This window comes from Mustelus asterias, chromosome 11 (genome assembly GCF_964213995.1).
Source record: "Mustelus asterias chromosome 11, sMusAst1.hap1.1, whole genome shotgun sequence".
In the NCBI taxonomy this organism is placed as follows: domain Eukaryota; kingdom Metazoa; phylum Chordata; class Chondrichthyes; order Carcharhiniformes; family Triakidae; genus Mustelus; species Mustelus asterias.
The window spans coordinates 46,804,277-46,826,388 of NC_135811.1; the positions used below are offsets into that span (position 1 = coordinate 46,804,277).

At 44.6% G+C, this 22,112-nt stretch overlaps 1 protein-coding gene across 7 annotated transcripts in view; it reads left to right on the forward strand.

The window, feature by feature from the left end:
* The window catches only part of plce1 (phospholipase C, epsilon 1), a 408,311-nt gene that overhangs the window by 314,191 nt on the left and 72,008 nt on the right, over positions 1 to 22,112 (forward strand). For all 7 annotated transcript variants that reach the window (XM_078223543.1, XM_078223542.1, XM_078223546.1 and 4 more), the window contains 11 exons: positions 3,052 to 3,234; positions 3,318 to 3,435; positions 8,156 to 8,315; positions 12,397 to 12,519; positions 13,065 to 13,201; positions 16,007 to 16,239; positions 17,238 to 17,299; positions 18,076 to 18,241; positions 20,205 to 20,312; positions 20,407 to 20,523; positions 20,979 to 21,137. In XM_078223543.1, the coding sequence (XP_078079669.1) occupies positions 3,052 to 3,234; positions 3,318 to 3,435; positions 8,156 to 8,315; positions 12,397 to 12,519; positions 13,065 to 13,201; positions 16,007 to 16,239; positions 17,238 to 17,299; positions 18,076 to 18,241; positions 20,205 to 20,312; positions 20,407 to 20,523; positions 20,979 to 21,137 (1,566 nt within the window). The remainder of the gene's footprint in view (positions 1 to 3,051; positions 3,235 to 3,317; positions 3,436 to 8,155; positions 8,316 to 12,396; positions 12,520 to 13,064; positions 13,202 to 16,006; positions 16,240 to 17,237; positions 17,300 to 18,075; positions 18,242 to 20,204; positions 20,313 to 20,406; positions 20,524 to 20,978; positions 21,138 to 22,112) is intronic.

Genomic DNA, 22,112 nt, shown 5'->3' on the forward strand with positions numbered 1-22,112 from the left:
GCAAATTAAGATTGTTACAGTCAAAAGACAAATTACTACACAATAGGAGGCGAGTGTGCTCAATGGGGAGGTCAGAGGATGCCAAAGGAGAAGTTGAAAAATAATTAGCCATGTAATTAGTTGAGTTCAAATCCTCATTAACTGTGGTGTTCTGGTGAGGCCACACTTGGGAGGACCAGTACCAGATAACGTTCAGGTTGTCACGGCAACATCAACGCCCCAGAGGTAGTGCAGACGAGGGAAATGAAACAGCAACCTGATGTTAGAGGGAGAGCTTTGAAAGATAGATGCCAGCTTTTCAAAATGAAATATCACGTAGGGAACCTAACGGAGTTGTTTAAGATGTTAATGCAATAAATAAAGTTTGTGTTAAGTCTACATTGGAAGGGCGTGTGAGCATTTGTAGGTTTTTGTTTGCAGTTGTTCCTTCTATTGTAACAGAATTAGAGTTAGAGTTTATTGTCAAGGAGAGGATTTTCCCTTTTGAAGAAAGCCATGTACACATGCCAATGTCAAAATTGTTGGTGGTGGTGAATTTAACTCTCCCCATTTTGAACGTCTAATCTTGGCATTAACTACGTCCCATTTGGAAATAAAGCCTGCTCTGCTCTGTCTCAGAAAGGTGCTCAGCGCCAATCTCAATCGGGCAGCAGCACAGCATCAGTGCAATACGTTGTCCATTTATTACCACACCAGCCATCCTCTGATCTTTGAGAATCTCACTTTGTGGCAGCCCTGTGCTGTGGCAGGTCCATGTTTACACAATGAGATTGTGACGACACAGACTAGCCAGCCACCTTCCTCAGAAAAATGGGCTTTAAAATGCTAATCTTTCACATGAGAAAAGTCATGAGAGACTTTCATCCCAGCGATGCAGGTGGGATTTGAACCCACCTCGCAAGTGTGCCACCGCCTTAGGGGTGGCATGGTGGCACAGTGGTTAGCACTGCTGCCTCACAGCACCAGGGACCTGGGTTCGATTCCCAGCTTGGGTCACTGTCTGTTTGGAGTTTGCACGTTCTCCCCGTGCCTGCGTGGGTTTCCTCCGGGTGCTCCGGTTTCCTCCCACAGTCTGAAAAGACGTGCTGGTCAGATGCATTGGCCGTGCTAAATTCTCCCTCAGTGTACCTGAACAGGTGCCAGAATGTGGCGACTAGGGGATTTTCACAGTAACTTCATTGCAGTGTTAATGTAAGCCTATTTGTGACACTAATAAATAAACTTTAAAATTTAAACAGAGTCTCTCAGAATTCACCAGACAGGAGTTTCTGTATTCATAGTTTCAACAGGTCAACTCCATCATTTAGTGTGTTTAGGATGGGGACTGCATGTTACAATGACATCACATCAGCTGAGGATGAGTCCAACAGGATAATGCTGTAATCTTTAAAGACTTGGGCAAATATAATACATGCTTAAAACCTCAGCTGCACATGTGACCGAAATGAATTATTTGGGAGTTTTTTTCGTTCCAAATCAAGTCACCGGCCAGAATTTTCCAGCCCACCCCCCACCCGCCCCATGGGTTTTCCCACGGCGGAAGTGGAGATCGCCATTGGCCGCTGGTGAGACTTTTCGGTCCCACTGACGTCAGTGGCAATTTGCATGGTTCGCCCATCCTGCCACCAGGAAATCTGCAGTGGAGGTCAACTCCAAGGGTCAGGGAAGATCCTGCCCACCGCTTCGATTTTAGTCTCCTTTTCCAAAGTAAGACTGGCGTCTCCTTTTCCTATATTTATGAAAGGATAGCTGTGGTAATCTAAATGTTCCGTCATCCCATCCAATGGCAATTTCTTTGCAAATTAAAAATTCTACTCCATGTCACGTGGGGGTGACTTCATGAGCAATCCACTTTAAAAATCTGTAAGGTAGCAGTAGAGAGAAAATTGGTTTCCACTACCTGACTCATGTTTAGGAAAAACTATGCCGATAAATCTACAACAAGATCTTGGAGCTATAACTGTTTGAAAATTGCAATTCATTTATTTGACTTAAAATAGAATTTTACCTGTCACACCCAGTTGTTTCTCTCACTAGATAACGATCACCTAAGCAGGAAAGTTAACCTGAGATTCAGCAGCGAGATGGAATTGTTAGCAAAGACTCTCTTAGTTATCTGTAGAACTACCAAGTATATGAGCAATGTGAAAATTGACGATTAAGGGAAAAGCTAGATGAGTACGTGAGGGAAAAGATTTTTTAACTTTTGAGCTTTGGGCTTTGCTGGCAAGGCAAGCATTTGTTGCCTAATTGCCCTTGAACTGAGTGGTTTACCAGGCCTTTTAAGAGGCCAGTTAAGATCATAAGATATAGGAGCACAATTAAGCCGTTTGGCCAATTGAGTCTGGTTTGCCATTCGATCATGGCTGATATGTTTCTCAATCCCAGTCTCCTGCCTTTTCTTCATTGATCCACTTACCAATCAAGAACCTGTCCTAAATACACTCAATGACTTAGCCTCCACAGCCAATGAATTCCACAGACTCACCAGAGAGCTCTGCCCTGGAATCATCTGTCAGCCAGATCAAGGGTGGCAGATTTCCTTTCCAAAAGGACATATGGATTTTCATGATAATTGACGATAATTTTGTGCTCACCATTACTGAGGCCGGCTTTCAATTCCAGGTTAAATTAATTGAATCTAAAGTCCAAAGATGTGCAGATCAGGTTGATTGGCCATGCTAAATTGACCTTTGTGTCAGGGGGATTAGCAGGGTAAATATGTGGGGTTACAGGAATAGGACCTGGGTGGGATTGTGGTCAGTGCAGACTTGATGGGCCGAATAGCCTCCTTCTGCATTGCAGGGATTCTATGATTCTATCCACCAGCTGCCATGGTGGGATTTGAACCCAAGTACCCAGAGTATTAACCTGGGTCTCTGGATTACCAACCCAATGGCATTACCACTACCCCATCACCCTATTCTCTCTCGCTTCAGTGATAAGGTGTGAAGAAAGTGGGAGGAGGTTGGAGTATACTCAGCAGCGGGGACCTGTTGTGCCAGATTATTGTCCGGTTCTGTAAAATTCAATGTATTTTGTTCCATCCAGGAGGAAGGCAAGTTTGAAGGACCAACACTGGCTCAGGTTATTGAGCTGTTCGGAGGCAGGCGGTGGATCAGCAGGAACACAACCACAGCAACTTTGAACAGAAACATGGAAAAATCCAGCCTGCAGCGTAACAACACACTGGGAATGAGCACAGCCAAGAAGATAAAGAAATCATTAATCAGGGTAAGAGACAGCACTGCCCAAAAGCCAGCATGTCGCTGCTGAAGGACTGTTCTACTGTAAAGCTTTCATTTTGTCTTGTGCAGGGAGAGAGTGGGGACATCACTGACGAGGAGACCTCGGCACGCAAGGCCAGAAGCTACAAGGAGTCTCGAAGCAGGAGTGGTTCCGATCCCGCAGACTTTGATGAACAAGAAGAATCAGGTAACAAATTTCTACCATCAATACCCGTTGCACATTGCATTGAGAAAAACTCACTGCAGGCAGCCATTATTGAATTAATTTTATTTAGACCTCCCCAATAGTGAGGGCAGTATAACAAAATGCTCCGACCATGCAATATACTCCACTCCCTCCACACTTAAAAAAATAACTTGTACATTAAAATGTAAAATAGTACGCACACTTAATTTCCCAAAACACACACCATTAAACCAAAATCAACAATACCTGAAATTTAATAGGTTGCAGTGCATAGTTGTTTCAACTGTAATCACAACCGAAACATAGGAAGACAGATTATTACTTGAATGGGTGTAAATTGGGAGAGGTGGATACTCAACGAGACCTTGTGCATCAGTCACTGAAAGTAAGCACGCAGGTACAGCAGGCAGTAAAGAAGGCAAATGGTATATTGGCCTTCATAGCGAGGATTTGAGTATAGAGATAGGGATGTTTGGCTGCAATTGTATAGGGCGTTGGTGAGGCCACACCTGCAGTAATGTGTGCAGTTTAGTGTCCTTATCTGAGGAAGCATGTCCTTGCTATGGAGGGAGTACAGCGAAGGTTTACCTGGCTGATGCCTGGGATGGCAGGTCTGCCGTATGAGGAGAGACTAAGTCGGTTAGGATTATATTCACTGGAGTTTAGGGGGAGTCCAGAACTAGGGGTCATAGTTTGAGGTTAAGGGTAAACCTTTTAGAACCGAGGTGAGGAGAAATTTCTTCACCCAGAGGGTGGTGAATGTGTGGCATTCACTACCACAGAATGCAGTTGAGACCAAAATGTTGTGTGATTTCAAGGAGAAATTAGATATAGCTCTCGAGGCTAAAGGGATCAAGGGATATGGGGGGAAGGGGGGATCAGATATTGAATTTGATGATCAGCCATGATCAAAATGAATGGCGGAGCAGGCTCAAATATCCAACTCCTACTTCTAGTTTCTACGTTTCTATATGACTGATGCTATCAGTCATTCACATGTTAAAAAATGTTTTAACACCATTATGTTATCTTTAAATGCTTTCAATTAACCTATCCAACATCATTGCTCTTCATCTTAACTACCCCCGTTCTTTCTGATCTATTCAGCTCTTTACTTACTGCGTCAAGCACAGTGCATAAGGCACTGACCTTGCCTTGCAACACATCAGCTCTGCATTGTCCTTTATCTTAACTTCAGTGTTGTGCTGGTTAATTGTATCATTTGGTCCTTTTTGCCCAAAGACCACTTTGCACTCTCTTATAGAACTTCCACAAAGTCGGACGCGCTGTTAATGATCCCTACTATAAATAACTCAGCCCAGGTTAACCGTATCTTCTTCAGCCAATTCCTCCCCGTCAGGGAGACGTGGTTCCCTCCTACTGCTACCAATGACAATTCATATTCAACTATAACACAAACTTAACCTAACCCTAGAAAACTCTTATTGGAATAACGATTTCGTTTCACACCAGTTTTGTGTAAGGGAATATGACTTAGGAACTTCCGATGCTCTCCTTCCAAGTTGACAGACGTGGCTGTAGCTGTATCAATTATGAAAATAATTTGTGAATCGCCGACGCATGTCTACTGTTGGTGTTGGGTTATACGTTCAGCCGTTTCACTCTCAGCTTCCCAGTGCTGCCTTTCTTGTTCTCTGACTGAGTACAACTCTTGATCATCCTGCTCGATAACATCAACTTCTGTTTCCATATCTATCATACGTGCTTTTGAGGATTTCCGAACTCCTGAACAAGCTTTGGATCTATCATGACCTTGATCTGATGCCTGGCTGCGACCTGCAGCTTTACCATGACCTTGAGTATTACTGTTTCCTCTGCTCCTGCATGCTCTCTGGATATGACTGCCTTTTCCCCAGGCATAGCACGTTGACTAGAAATGGAAGCCTTTAAATAGTTGGTGGCTAACACAGCAACAATAATCTAAATTTCTGCTTCGGAGACTATGAGGTTAGCTACTGTGGCCTGAATCTCACTGAAATCCAGTGGGCCTCTCCTGCTGGCTTAGGAAAGGAACTCCTTTGCAATTTGCAATGATCTCTTTTTGCCATTTTCAAGTCTGCAGCGACATTTCAGGCCTCCTTCCACATCAGCTTGTTGCCTTTTTTGACAAGTTTGGTCCAGATTTTATTGTTCTTTATGCCTCCTGCAAATATCTCTCTAGGGTTGAATTCTAAGTTTGCGCCGTAACTACAGTGATGAGAGTTTCTTTAATTCGAGAACGAAATCTGCAACAATCTCACTTGCCAACTGCTTTCTTTCATGGACTATAACTCAGTGCATTATCATTCTTGGCCGTACCATAATGAGTCCAGAATCTCAGAGTAGTCCATAGTACTGGGCTCTTGTGGGCAAAATATTTTGGGCACCAGTTCAAAAGCATCTAGCTTCCTCATGGTGAGGAAACATTCATTTTATCCTCATCTCCTATTTCATTTGCTTTCAGAAAAATGCGTAATGTTCGTAATTAGGCCAAACCACTTTGTTAGGATTGAACTTCCCCATTGTCCCCAGATATGCCTCCAATGCCATTTTTCAATCACATACTGTGTTGACTCACTGTGTACCTGAACACCAGGTGCGCACTGATCAAACTTATCAAAATCAACTTTAGGAGTTTTAAAAAGTGTGACACATTGTTCTTCAATCCTCAGTTTCTCAAATGAAATGTTTTTAAAAAAAATTCTATCCTATCCGAGCTGCCATCTTTCTGTTGCGTATTACATTGAGAAAAACTCACAATGTGGATTCACAGCAGGCTGCCATTATTGACCTAAACAGAAAATGCTGGAAAATCTCAGCAGGTCTGACAACATCTGTGGAGAGAGAATAGAGTAAGAAGTCTAACAACACCAGGTTAAAGCCCAACAGGTTTATTTGGTAGCAAACGCCACTAGCTTTCGGAGCGCTGCTCCTTTGTCAGGTGGAGTGGGAGATCTCCAAAGGAGCAGCGCTCCGAAAGCCAGTGGTGTTTGCTACCAAATAAACCTGTTGGACTTTATCCTGGTGTTGTTAGACTTCTTACTGTGTTTACCCCAGTCCAACGCCGGCATCTCCACATCGAGAGAGAATAGAGCCAATGTTTTGAGTCTGGATGTCCCTTTGAGACGAAGCATCATCTTGATTTGAAACGTTGGCTCTATTCCCTCTCCACAGATGCTGTCAGACCCGCTGAGATTTTCCAGCATTTTCTGTTTCTGTTTCAGATTCCAGCATCTGCGGTATTTTGCCTTTATCTTTACATTATTGACCTAACTTTATTTACACCTCCCCAACAAGAGAGGGCAGTGCAGAGGGCACTATAACAAAATGCTTAGATCTTGTAATACACTACAATATCCACAGGGTTTATGAACCAGCTCACATTTAGCATAAGTTTTTAAAATTCAGGGAGAAAGCTGAACTTAATATTTTTTAAAAACTGTATGTTAAAGGGCTGTGCCTGTAATTGAAAGATGTAAATATTAACATTTAATTCAGTAAAAGTGTTATTATTGTCTGGTTGTGTACTGTGATTGGCTGATTAAGTTGAGGGGTGTGATTGGCTAATTAATTCTGTCAGGCTGTCTTTGATTGGCTGGCAGTGGCAGGAGGCTGTGATTGGCTGGTTGTGGCAGGGTGTTACCTGTTTGAGGTCTTGATGCACTTTCATTCTGTACAGCAGTACAATTCTCTGAGTAGCTGCTATCTCAGTGTTTGTAAGTTCAAAAGATTGATTGCATTTATATAGTGCTTTGCACAACCACCAGCCATCTCTTTGCAGCTGATGAAGCACTTTTTGAAATGTAGCCACTGTTGTAATGTAGGAAACACACCAGGCAATTTGTACACAGCAAGCTCCCACAGACAGCAATGTGACAATGACCAATCTGCTTTAGGGTTGTTGATTGAGCCGGGACATCAGGAATAATTTCCCTGTTTCTCTTTAAGCGGGACTTCAACTCCCTGCAGTGGGGTCAGTACAAGACGACAGTGCTGGAAAATGGGTTAGAATAGAGAAAGGCCCGATGACTGGCGCAGACACGATGGGCTGAAGAGCCTCATTGTGTGCTGTAAAACTCTATGACATTGGTTCCTGTGCTGTTCCTGGTCAACAGTGAGTACAGTGAAAGGATTCAGTGTAGAAACGCAATGTTACATTTTGATGATAAATCGCATCATTTGTTTGCAGTGTTAAGTTGATATTCTTAAACCAAAGTTTTTCCCTTTTCTGGTTTTAACAAAAGCATTAAGCCATGTTGCTTCGGAGAATGAACAAAGATGATTAGATTTCCCAAAACGCATTGCATTTTGTGAAGTTTAACACCCGAATTTAACAAAGCAAAGAAAATGAGCACAGTGGTTAGCACTGCTGCCTCACAGTGCCCGGGTTCAATTCCGCCTCGGGTGACTGTCTGTGGAGTTTGCACACTCTCCCCATGTCTGTGTGAGTTTCCTCCGGGTGCTCCAGATTCCCCTCTCAGTCCATAGATCTGCGGGTTAGGTTGATTGACCATGCTAAATTGTCTCTAGTATCAGGGGGATTAGCAGGGTAAATATGGGTTATGGGGATAGGGCCTGGGTGGTCGGTGCAGACTCAATGGGCCGAATGGCTTTCTTCTGCACTCTAGGGATTCTATGATTTTATGATTCTAAAACAATGTATTAAGTGTTATCTATTTCACTTATTTGACACATTTGTTCCTTCATTGCCCTTTTTTAGATGTGAGCATCACAATGGGTTCTCCAGGCTCCTGTACGCTCCCCACAAGAGCTCGTTCTCTCACCACTCCATGTTCCACTACATTAGGCCCTCCAACATCTACCCCAGTGCGGCCTGCCTCCTCTCCAGTCCTGTCAACTGTTAGCAAGACCAAACCTGGGTAAGAGGAAAAGAAATGATCACTGATATTCTCTCACATTTTCCTATTAATACAATGATTATCCTCAGAAGATTAAATGGTTTGTGTGTAAAAACAATTTGTAAAACTGCGGAGAAAGCCAATGCAGTTGAAACCAGTGGTGCTGCAAAGTCATTGTTTATTTTCTAATGTTTATTCACTGGCTATTTAGGGGCTAACATCAGGAGGAGAGACTTGAGGAGGAAAGACCAGGGCGGCATGTTGGGACAGTGGTTACATAGAATCATAGAAGATAGGAGCAGGAGGAGGCCATTCGGCCCTTCGGGCCTGCTCCACCATTCATCACGATCATGGCTGATCGTCCAACTCAATAGCCTAATCCTATTTTCTCCCCATAACCTTTAATCCCATTTGCCCCAAGTGCTATATCTAGCTACCTCTTGAATATATTCAATGTTTTGGCATCAACGACTTCCTGTGGTAATGAATTCCACAGGCTCACCACTCTTTGGGTGAAGAAATGTCTCCTCACCTCCGTCCTAAATGGTCTACCTCGAATCTGTAACCCCTGGTTCTGGACTTCCCCACATCGGGAACATCATCCCTGCATCTATCCTGTCAAATCCTGTTAGAGTTTTATAAGTCTCTATGAGATCCCCCCTCATTCGTCTGAACTCCAGCGAAAACAATCCTAACCTAGTCAACCTCTCCTCATACATCAGTCCTGCCATCCCTGGAATCAGCCTGGTAAACCTTTGCTGCAGTCCCTCAAGAGCAAGAACATTCTTCTTCAGAAAAGGAGACCAATATTACACACAATATTCTAGGTGTGGCCTCACCAAGGCCCTGTATAATTGCAACAACACAAGGTTAGCACTGCTGCCTCACAGCGCCAGGGACCCGAGTTCGGTTCCAGCTTTGGGTGACTGTCTGTATGGAATTTGCAAGTTCTCTCTGTGCCTGCGTGGGTTTCCTCCGGGTGCTCCAGCTTCCTCCCACACTCCAAAGATGTGCAGGTTAGATGGATTGGCCTTGATAAATTGCCCCTTAGTGCCTCAAGATGTATAGGTTAGATGGACTAGCCATGGGAAATGTGTGGGGTTATGGGGATAGGGTGGGGTAGAGTGCTCTGTCAGAGTCGGTGCAGACTTGATGGGCCGAATAGCCTCTTCTGTACTGTAGGGATTCTATATTAAGAGTGCGTACATGTGGGCAGTTAAGGGAAGATTCAAACTGAGACCTTGGGAATCATAAAATGTTTTGAAAGGGTGAATAATAATCACTGTCTCCTTTGAATAAAGTGTCAGTGATGAGGATCAGTCGTGTAAGTTACAAAGAGCTGTATGAAGTTGGGAGAAGTTGCTTTATGCTGAGAATTATTGAAGAACAGTGTTTATTACCAGAGACAATTGTCCACTGGCATGAACCTCATCTTTTTAATGGGAACATAGATAAACTTTTGAAGCCAAATATAATACAAGATTGCAGTGAGAGGACCTTATCAAGACATGATGAGCCTAATAGATGCCTTCTGTGCTGTAATTTCTATAGTTAAATGATTATAGTGTCTGCCAATAGATAAAGGACTCCATGAGTTGTGCATCAGGCATAAACAAAACTCAAAATCATCTGTATTTAATTTTGTAAAGTTCACAATACTTCAATATATCTGAGAAATAGCAGTCACTTGGCACGTCGGAACATGGTTCTGAATGAATCCAGTGTAGTTAAGTTCTGTTATGAAATCCTTGCTTATTAGGACTATATCTCAGGTCACCATGAACATCTTTGCCAAGCTAGTCGCCTCTTGTGTTCAAGAGGTGGCTGGATATGACACTTGAGGCGAATAGGATCAAAGGTTATGGGGAAAAAGCAGGATGAGGCTGTTGAGTTGGATGATCAGCCATGATCGCGATGAATGGCGGAGCAGGCTCGAAGGGCCGAATGGCCTCCTCCTGCTCCTACCCTCTGTTTCTTTGAAACAGCTGAAAAATTGCAGTCGAACCTTTATTAGTCATCAAAATGTAGACGGCTCCCCATATGACACGGGGAGCTAATACATCAGTAATGTTCCACAGGAGCAGAGATCTATCTGATTTTGGGCTTCTTTTGCATTGAATTCTATTTCAAATCTTACTTCAGCTCCAGAATAATGCAACAAAAGCTCATTTTTTTCCCCCAAAATAAGCAACATATTGCACGTACTTTAAAAGCAGAGAATGCTGCAAATACTCAGGAGATCAGACAGTCTCTGTGGAGAGAGAGAGAGAAACAAAGTTCATGGGTGGAATTTCACCAAAATCTTTCAGAGTGTCAGGCTCTGACTGAAAACTCTCCAGAAACTGCCAAGTTTTCAGACCAGAGTTCCTGGCTTTTAGACAGAAAATCTGGGCTCGTGATTTGTGCCATCACTGTGGTGGGGCAGGGCCTGATAGAGCCGGCAAGGGATTGGGGTGCCATCGCTAAAGGGTGCCCCAATCATTGCTAAAAATAGATTCCCCCTATCCCCCATGGACATGGAGGACCCCCCTACAAGCATCGGGGTGACCTCCTATCGCCATAGCACTATCAGGGGCACTCGTCCCCATCACAGGTGTCAGTCCTACCCCCCTCTCTTCCCCCACCCCCACCCCCACGTGACTCCCCAGAGGGCCCCACCCCTGACACTGTCCCATGGCACAGTTTGGCCCTGCCCCATAGCACAGGATAAATATTTAGTGAGGGTGCATCATGTGGCTGGGAAGCCCTTCAATTATAGTTAAGTGTCATTAAATTTATTGAAATTAGGTTCCCACTCATTGGGCGGGATTTCCTGGCCGCACTCGCCCCAAGACCGGAAAATCCCAGCCGAGGTCATTGGGCCTTTGCATGGTCTGCCCCCACCGGCTACGATTCCCGTGGTGGGCAGGACAGGAAAATTCCGGCCATTATGTCACCGATGAGGGGCAAGGAAAATCAGGAAACGAGATCTTGCCGGCAAGAATCTTGTTTCCCGACTCTAGTGGGATTTTGGGCCCATGTTGTGTTTACGCTGATGGCGAACAAGGGTTCAGTTTGATCTTTCATCAGAATTGTAGAAAATTGAAGATATGAGAGGTTTTGAGCAAGTACAGATCATCTCTTTTGTCATTTAGTCTCCCCAGGTTTCTATCCTATCACAGGCTTTTCCCATTGTCATTTGCTCCCTTCTGCCTTTCCCTGCCTCCTAATACTGCACTGCCTTGAAAGATGAGCAGGCCTCATAGTGTCCTTCACATGGAAGACTGGCAGCCATAAGTCATGGTTACTGCCTCTCTCTGTAGGCACCCTCAATAGGGTAGAAGGTAGACTTCAGTAAAGCATCGGAGCAAACACTCAGAAAAAGCACCGTCCTGCGATGAAGGAATGTCCGACAACAGCGCAACCTCTGCTTGTCGATGGTTCCACATCTCTGGAATAAACGAGGAATGTTTGATTGCAGTTCTGGATTCCTTGTGCAATGCCGCTTTGCAGGCTCCCTCCGAACCCTGGTTGCTCGGGCTCACTGGCTGCCGCGTGTTGAAATAGATTTTGAGGCCAGGATTATCCAGTCGAGATGGAAAATGTCCATTAACTTTCAGTGGGAATCTCCAGCCCTGTCAGCGGTGGGACTGGAACGTCTTGATCTAAATTTCTTCGTGCCATCCCATTATTACCAACCATCGCACACAGTGGGAAAATTCTACTTGCGTAAATCCACCCACTGTATGCGATGGGAAACGTATCGTAACAGGCCTGGGACACAGGCTATTCAAATCCTGTCGTTTAACAAATGACCTGGTTGAATTTGGCTCCAGAGTTTTAACATTGAACTCTACCAAATTCCATTCATGTAAACAATGTCTTTAAGTGTTACCAGCTGCAGATGACTTTATAGCAATGAATTCTTTCAGATCCTACTCAACATGGCATTGTAACAGTGAACTGCGGACATACTTTACACTAGTAACAGACATTGTGGTTGACAGGCTGCCCCGTGTCCAAGATAATAGGAATGTTACTCTGAGACGATCACTATCCATTTCCTGTTGTCCAAGTAGTTTTATGTTTGTTGTCTAATGCTGTTTGTTTGGACCTGCTATAGCACAAGAGGGAGTAATAGTTGGCATGGACGTGTAAAAGGAGGACTGAAAGGATTCCAGGACTTCATGGTCTCTGATAGCAACATGAGCTTCATTGAATTTGTTGAACTTTTCAAATCATTCAGGTAAATATGATCACACTGTAAGACTGAAATAAGGCAACACCAATTGTAACTCAGTCCATTAAAGCCTTAGTGTTTAATACGTCTGCCTTGTTGGAGGCAAGAGACAACTATAATGGGGAACCGGCACAGTAGTTAGCACTGCTACCTCACAGCGCCAGGCCTCGGGTCACTGTCTGTGCGGAGTTTGCATATTCTCCCCGTGTCTGCATGGGTTTCCTCCGGGTGCTCCGGTTTCCACCCACTGTCCAAAGATATGTAGGTTAGGTGGATTGGCCAATATTAAATGCGCAGGGGAGAGCATAGGGACTGAGTGGGATGCCCTTTCGGAGAGTCGGTGCAGACTCAGTGGGCTGAATAACCTCCTCCTGCACTGTAAGGATTCTGTGGATTTCTATTAAAGTATTTAATGCTGGAAAGCAAACACTGAAACTGGGCTGAAAGCCCCCCACTATTTTTTAAAATGTTCTCACCTGTGGATTGTTAATTCATGCTTAGTATGTATGAATGGAGAACAGGACACTCACTGTTTATTGTTGTGGAATTAGTGTACGAAGTCGGAAGGACTTGAAGGACCTCTTTGACATTTACTCTGTATCGTGTAACCGTTCTGGCTCGGAATCCACCCCACTGTACACAAACCTAACGATTGATGACAAGATCAGCGGGCTCCAGCCTGACCTAGGTCAGTAACCTCCTGTAATGTTACTGTGATCATTTACTTGGTGCATTTACACACCAGATTGTAGTTTGTAATGTTAAAGGAACGCAGCCTTGTAGAAATGTACTGAGTATTTGTTTAGCAAGACAGTAAACAATGAGTTAAATTCCACACCGGTGCATCATCTGCATTGGATGGTCTTCCAGTTCCTAGTTACCAAACACTTCTCTCTAAAGGGGTATTCTGGACATTAGGACCAGGCTCTAATGTCGTCACTGTGACTCACAAAAAAAAGTGGTTTCACTGCTTACCAGACCGAGTTTCTGGGAAAATGGCCTGACTGTTAGATCCCTTTTTAGTGAATAAGTTAATCACCCCTCCTGGCACTGTGGTTAAACACAGTAAGAAGTCTCACAACACCAGGTTAAAGTCCAACAGGTTTATTTGGTAGCACAAGCCACAAGCTTTCGGAGCGCTGCTCCTTCATCAGGTGAGTGGGAGTTCTGTTCACAAACAGGGCATATAAAGACACAAACTCAATTTACAAAATAATGGTTGGAATTCCAAAATAATGGTTGGAATTACCTGATGAAGGAGCACCGCTCCGAAAGCTAGTGACTTGTGCTACCAAATAAACCTGTTGGACTTTAACCTGGTGTTGTGAGACTTCTTATTGTGTTTACCCCAGTCCAACGCCGGCATCGCCACACTGTGGTTAAATGCAGCCCACAATGGGTGGCACAATGGTTAGCACTGCTGCCTCACAGCATCCAGGACCCGGGTTCGATTCCCGGCTTGGGTCACTGTCTGTGCAGCGTCCGTACGTTCTCCCCGTGTCTGCGTGGGTTTCCTCCGGGTGCTCCGGTTTCCCCTCTCAGTCCGAAGGAAGTGCTGGCTAGGTGCATTGGCCGTGCTGAATTCTCCCGCAGTGTACCCGAACAGGCGCCAGAGTGTGGCGACGAGGGGAGTTTCACAGTAACTTCATTGCCGTGTAAGTCTACTTGTGACAATAATAAATAAACTAAACTAAACAATTTGCTCGTGAATCTCAAGGATCTGAGTCCTGGGGCAGAATTTTACAGCCCTGTCATAGTGGAGGCAGGGTCGGAAAATGCAGTGAGCCATTCAATTCTTTGGTTGGACCGGAAGCTTCTGTTGGCAGGAGTGACTGTAAAATCCGCCCCCTGGTTGGCTATTTTCACTGGTGTGGGCCTGAGGGGGTGGAGCTGGGGGCAGCAGTTGGCATCACTGGACGTGGGAGAGGGAGTTTTGTATCCGATTCTTTCCTCGTGACCTTGTATCTCTTTCCTTTTCCAAATGTTTATGGATTTTCTGCTTCCACCATCGTTCCTTATTGGATATTTCATTTTCCAGCAATCATCTTCAGAGAAAGTGTTCTTTTACCGTACCCCTCTATTAATTCATGGCAGCAACATGTAGATTGAATGAGGAGGAGCAGGAGGGATAGATACACAGAGAAGAACAGCGGGGCCAACACGTACGCAAAGGCAGAGAGAGATATATATATACAGGGAAAGAAGGAGCAGGAGAGACAGTTACACAGAGAGGAGGGGGCACGGGTGCAGAGAAGACTCAATAATTAGAAACCATTAAGTGTTGAACTACTGGCGGTCAGGTGGTGTCGTGGATAATGTCCCTGCCTCTGAGCCAGAAGCTCAAGGGTTCGAGTCCCACCCCAGGACATGATGGCCAAGGAAGGTGCGTAACGCAGTCAAGCAGCTTGATTATCAACCTGCAAAGCGCTTCCAACAGGCCAATGCCTGCCAGTAAGGACGGGAGAGACTCCTGGTTAGCCACGCTTGATGCAGATTGGTGCCACTAAAGCTATAAGCCCCTGGCGACAGACTAACAATCCGTTCTGAGAATTACTAGTTATGGAAACAGACAAAAGTCTGCCTTAGTGCCACCACTAGGTGCGGGAAGAGAATAGTAGAGTGACGCAGCGGAAGCATGCTGGGCTCATAACCCAGAAGTCGATGGATCGAAACCATTCTCAGCTATTTACCTTTTTAGAGTGGCACGGTGTTACACTGGTTAGCACTGCTGCCTCACAGCACCAGGGGCCCGGGTTCAATTCCGGCCTTGGGTCACTGTCTGTGTGGAGTTTGACATTCTCCCCGTGTCTGTGTGAGTTTCCTCTGGGTGCTCCGGTTTCCTCCCAGTCTGAAAGACGTGCTGGTTAGGCGCATTGGATGTGCTAAATTCTTCCTCAGTGTATCAGAACCCGCGCTGGAGTGTGGCGACTAGGGGATTTTTATAGCAACTTAATTGCAAAACCTATTTGTGACGAATGAATAAACTTTAATGAACTTCAAGAAGAGGAAGAAATGTTGAACGTCAGGATGAATTTAAAGTAGAAATGCCCATTATTATTCTCAAGCACTGCTTCCAGTGCTAGCAAGTTTGTCCCTCTGGTTATGAGATTTTGACCTTGATTTTGATTTTTAAAAGATAAACCTTCTATTAACAACAGAAAAAGCAAATTGGTATGACGGGCTAAATGTTCATGGTAATGATATTACTGTCAGTAATTATTCTTTACTTCTAATTTTAAACCCATATCATTTTCTACGGAACTCTTCTTCTCAGTCACTTGGAAGAGTACTTATAAAAAGAATATTCATGAAGTAAATTATGGTAAATTTGTTGTACCTTCAGGGAGAAAAGTCACAAGACATTTTACAAGAATTGATTCTCATTAGTATTCAGATCCTTCATTGAAAAGTGGTTTAAATGTTTTTTTCTAGTGGTCAACATTGAGACGTAATTAATAGCTAAGAATAATAAATTATAATCTTGTCCATTTAGACCTCCTGACAAGAAACGTATCTGACCTTGGTCTGTTCATAAAGAGTCGACAGCAAATCTCAGACAATCAGAGACAGATTTCTGATTACATTGCTGCTACTAGTATAGTGACCAATCGAGTGGAAATCGCTTCTCTGGGAGAGAGCGGAATGGGGATTCAGCAGTTGAATCACTTCCTGGTGAACTGTCAAGGAGAGAATCACACGTACGATGAAATCCTCAGCATTATCCAGGTTTGAGAGACTTCTTGTTTGAAAGCAAATAATCGAGAAAGCGAAAGATACGTTCGCCTTTATCACAAAAGGATGGGAGTAGTGTATAAGAGTAATGAAATCTTACTATACAGGGCCTTGCTCAATCTGTGTCTGGAGCACTGTGTATAGTTTTTTGTTTCCTTACCTAAGGAGGATGTATCTGCTTTAGAGGGAGAGCAATGAAGAGTCACAGGTTTAGTTCTGAGGATGGGATGGATTGATTGATTTTTATTATTTTCATATGTGTTGGGTTACAGTGAAAAGTATTGTTTCTTGCGCGCTATGTCCTCACCATGTAGTCAAGGCGATTACAGAGGAGCATCTACTGTTGCACCAATGGGTGCTGTCTATTTTCCATTCAGCCAAGAATTATGCCAATCACATTGACACATAAACTTCAGGCAATTTTGTTCTGCATATCTATACCAATTGGGAGTTAGCTCAAACTCATTTTATGTAGGACCCATGAGAACAAGCAAAGAGATAGAGAAGCTCTTTTCAATCCGTCAGCCAGACCTTATGAGAAAGAGGATGTTGTGTTCACCTTAGGTTATTCAAACAGTAACCTGCGGCCAACATGAAGCCCCTCAGCCCCTGCCAATCAGACCCTTGGGTCCACGCAACTTCATCTTGTTCTACACATTTTTCCTACTGACTGTTTTGTCCTGTTGGGAATACAGTGAGTCTGAAGATTTGGAAAGGGCTGTGTCTGGCACTGTTGTTTGTTAAATCCTAAATCCGAACAGCAAGAACTATCAGTATCAGAACATTGATATGAGGCTTCATATTACACACCAATGGAGCCCAGATACAAAAACGCCAGCACCAACCCAGTCGTAGTAGTAGACACGACAATCAATTCGATGAAATGATGCAGTTCATGAGTATTTATGTAGAAGACTGCAATACGTTGTAACTCTTTGAATCAAATAAACAGTGCTACATATTGAAGAAATAATCTATTCATTCCCTCCTAGAAATTTGAGCCATCAGTCAACATGCGGCAACAGGGATTGATGTCATTTGAGGGCTTTGCAAGGTAATGCATGGTTTTGTCAGACTGCTATTTGAGTAAAGGCCATCGAACCCATACACACATGACTGTGCCCTTTGGCTGATTCCAGCCATGTACACTAGCCAGCATCTTACTGGTATTTGCCAATCATCTTTTCATTCTGGTTCTTTTTTTCATCATGAAGGCTCGACCTTTCACCCACTGTCTGCAAATAGATGAAACGTCGAACCCTGGTTAAGGAGACCTCCAAAATGACCACACCCGCTGCCAAAATGACCACACGCGCTACCAAAATTACCACATGCGCTGCCAAAATTACCACACACACTACTACCAAACACCACCTTGTTCAGGTTCACGGTGGTCACCACTGACCCTCACTCTGGCCGGCATGGACCAATGCCAATTAGTAATTCATGTCTAGAGCTTTCCCAATGGTCTTTTTTTTTCTGCAGGACAGATAATGATGCGTGAAGTAGAAAGGGGGCTGGGTGGAATGTAATGGAGAAGGAGAAATAAGGGCCGGAATCTTACCACCGTTCACGCCGGCGGGGTTTTCCCATCCCGTCGAAGTGGATGGAGAGTTGGCTGGCCGCCAAATTCTCCGACCTCGCTGCAGCAGGAGTGTGGCGTGAACAGCCAGTAAGATCGCACCTAAGGGGTGTAGTAATGCTTATACATATTTTCTAACAGTAGTGAGATCTAAAAACAACTTCATTGTGTTTGTGTAGAAGGTGCTCTGTCATTGCTATAACGCTCGCTTTTAACAATATCTGTATTTTACAAAATACTGTATTCAGGTTCCTAATGGACAAGGAGAATGTTGCTTCAAAGAATGATGAATCCCAAATCAATGTTGAGGATTTACAGTATCCACTTTCATATTATTACATTGAATCCTCTCATAACACTTATCTCACCGGACATCAACTTAAAGGAGAATCCTCAGTGGAGCTTTACAGCCAGGTATCACATTTTTAATACCTGTCTCTCCTCCACATATGTATCCATGTCTGTTCCCACTTGTTTTTTTAATCTGTTTATCTCTTTTTTGCTTTTCTCTCTCTGTGTCCCCGTGTCGCAGAATCCCTACAATGCAGAAGGAGGCCATTCAGCCCATCGAGTCTGCATCAACTCTCTGACAGAGTATCTTACCCAGGTCCACTCCCCCGCCCTATCCTTGTAACCCCACGCATTTTCCATGGCTCATCCATCTAACCTAAACATCTCAGGAAACTAAGGGGCAATTTAGCATGGCCAATCCACCTAACCTGCACATCTTTGGAGTGTGGGAGGAGACTGGAGCACCCGGAGGAAACCCACGCAGACACGGGGAGAACGTGCAAACTCCACACAGACAAGTCACCTGAGGCTGGAATCAAATCTGGGTTCCTGGCGCTGTGAGGTGGCAGTGCTAACCACAGTGCCGCAGGCTCAGCAATAACCATACTCCAAGCTTTGTAAATAGATATTGATCAAAATCATTGGACCAGACATTGGGAAAAACAAAAGTTTTCATTGTTAATGAATCCGTCTTGCCCCTGTGCTAAAAACCTAAAGCTCTGTTGGCTTGTGGGTCCAGGCATCGCACAAGACTTCATCCTGAGGGCTTACTCTTTACACAATCTCCATACTCCTAATCCTTTGGAATGTTAGTCAGATTTGAAAAGAATCCAGTTTGTTTTAAAAACAACAGGTGTCACTGAGCCTGTGTGTCTCTGTCTGGCTGTCTATCTATTGGGGTGAATATTACCCCCCTCCACCACTTTTCAGATCATGTTTTGGCATGGGGGCAAGTAAAATGTGACAGGTGACTCGCCCGTTGCTGTCCTGCCAACCTCAACCCATTCTCCATAATGCAGTGGATGGGCAAGGCACCCACCAGCCTGCCCACCCTTATTGGACCCTTAACTGCCCAATTAAGGGGCAATTAAAGGCCTAATTCCACTCCACCGTTGGTGGTGGAGGGGCGAACAAGAGTTGACAGGCCATTTTTTTCACCAGCTTTGGTGAAAAACAATAAGGAAGGGGAACATCCCTCAAGATGGAGCACTCCCCACACCCCCTCTGTGCCTGCCTCCCCGACCTTCAAACCTGACCCCCAATTCCCCTCCACCCCTCTCTGGAGTGCTTGATTTCACCCTCCCCTCCCCCCCAACACCCCACAAAAAGCCCAGGCTTGCCTGAGTTCAGAATCCATGCTGTCTTCCTCCTTTCTGGGATTGCTTGCAGCACCAGCTGCATCCATTACTGAGTTCTGGCACTATTGGGACCGCAAGAGATGCCAGCCAATCTGAATCGCAGGTCATTTTCGAGGGTGGGTTTTCCTTCTACTGAGAGCGGGAATGCCCACGCTGAGCTTGTTAAAGCTGCCCCGGCTTAATATCATTGCAGGCCAGCCTTTTTTAAAGTTAGTATGTGTGTGAACAATATGCCCCATCCCCATTAAAATTCACCTCCTTGTCCTTTCTCTTTGTCTTTCTAACCTCTTTGCTTTTTTCTCTATTTCTCTCCACGTGCTCTCGCTCACTCACTCTTTCTCTCTCGATTTACACGTGCTGCATGAAACGGTGGCGCAGTGGTTAACACTGGTACCTCACAGCGCCAGGGACCCGGGTTTAATTCCGGCCGTCTGTGTGGAATTTGCACATTCTCCCCGTGTTTGCATGGGTTTCCTCCGGGTGCTCCGATTTCTTCCCACAGACCAAAGATGTGTGGGTTAGGTGGATTGGCCATGGTAAATGGCCCTTTAGTGTCAGGGGGATTAGCAGGGTAAATATGTGGGGTTACAGGAATAGGGCCTGGGTGGGATCGTTGTCAGTACAGACACGATGGGCCGAATGGCCTCTTTCTGCACTGTAGGGATTCTATGATTCTGTGAAAACTCCATCACTATTCCAGCTAATTTGTATCAATCTCCCATACTCAGGTGCTGTTGCAGGGATGTCGGAGTGTGGAGCTGGATTGCTGGGATGGAGATGATGGTGCACCAATAATATATCACGGACACACTCTCACCACAAAGATCCCATTTAAGGTGCAGTTCAATTTGGCTTCTTTTGGCCTGCGTGTTTAAAAATGAATATTGGTCAATGATTATAAATATTCAAATTTGGTATTGTCTCCGGCAGGATGTTGTCGAGTCGATTAATCGCAGTGCCTTTGTAAACTCCGAGATGCCGGTAATTTTATCAATCGAGAATCACTGCTCACTGCCTCAGCAGCGGAAGATGGCAGAAATAGTTAAGGTAAGTAGACTAGATTCAGAAAGAATCTTCCCAATGGTCAGGGAGTCCAGAACTAGGGGTCATAGTTTAAGGATAAGGGGTAAACCTTTTAGGACTGAGGTGAGGAGAAATTTCTTCACCCAGAGGGTGGTGAATGTGTGGAATTCACTGCCACCAAATGTAGTTGAGGCCAAAACATTGTCTGATTTCAAGAAGAAATGATATATAGCTCTCAGGGCTAAAGGGATCAAGGGATATGGGAAGAAGAGGGGGGGATCAGGATATTGAATTTGATGATCAACCATGATGAAAATGAATGATGGAGCAGGCTCGAAGGGCCGAGTGGCCTACTCCTGCTTCTAGTTTCTATGTTTCTAAGTAGTACATCTCTCAAAACCCCGATAATGTGACAAGTGACCAATACGGACTGCTGGCCAAGCCCTCACCTCCATTCACGGAGCTCTCTCTTTCTTCAGAATGTATTCGGAGACAAGCTGGTGACAAAGTTTTTGTTCGAGAGTGACTTTGCGGATAACCCAATGCTCCCGTCAGTGTGGCAACTCCGAGGGAAAATCCTCCTCAAGAACAAGAAGCTGAAGGCCCATCAGACTCCAGTGGACATACTGAAACAAAAGGTAAGCATTGTTTAAACATTTCAGCTGGATCATCAATCATTTCTATCACCTGCTAGACTCGAAATATAAGCATGCCAGTGTATTTTATATCTGTTGATGTCAGATAATTTTACGAATGTCCAATGAAGCCACACGAGTGCTAATAGTCGTGCTACAGGGTGACCAGACGAGGAATTGGAGGAGGAGACCTGTCTTTGTTTTTATTCATTCGTGGGACATGGGTGTTTAAAAGCAGAAAACCTCAGGGAAGCAATCATAGAAGGGAAGATTTTTCTTTCATTCATTCGTGGGACAGCCGGCTGGCCAGCCTTTATTCTCATCCCTAGTCGCCCGAGGGCAGTTAAGAGTCAACCACATTGCTGTGGCTCTAGAGTCACATATAGGCCAGACCGGGTAAGGATGGTAGATTTCCTTCCTTAAAAGGACATTAGTGAACCAGATGGGTTTTTCTTACAATCGACAATGGTTTCATGGTCATCGTTAGATTCTTCATTCCAGATATTTTTAATTGAATTCAAACTCCACCATCTGTCGTGGCAGGATTCGAACCCAGGTCCCCAGAATATTAGCTGAGTTTCTGGATTAATAGTCCCGCGATAATACCACTAGACCATCGCCTTGAGCAGTAGCGCAAGGGAGGTTAAAGCTTGATGGAGCTGAATATTGCTTTGGTGCAAAACATTTGTCCTGTGCCATACCATCTGTGGTAGCGTGGCCCCTTTAATGGGTGATCCTTTGTGGGCCACGTGACCGGGCCATAACCAATGGAGCGTGAGCCTGGTCCGATCAGGAGAGAGGCACAGATTCCCAGGGTTGGAAAGCTTCATTTAGAGTCAGAACGTTGTTGGGAATAGATCTGTGTAGTTGTGCTGTTAAATCCTAAATTGAACATAGTCCCTCACAGTCAATAAATCTTTTAGTTTGTTACTAGCCACATCAAATGGCCTCGAGACATTACACTATCCAAGATAACTT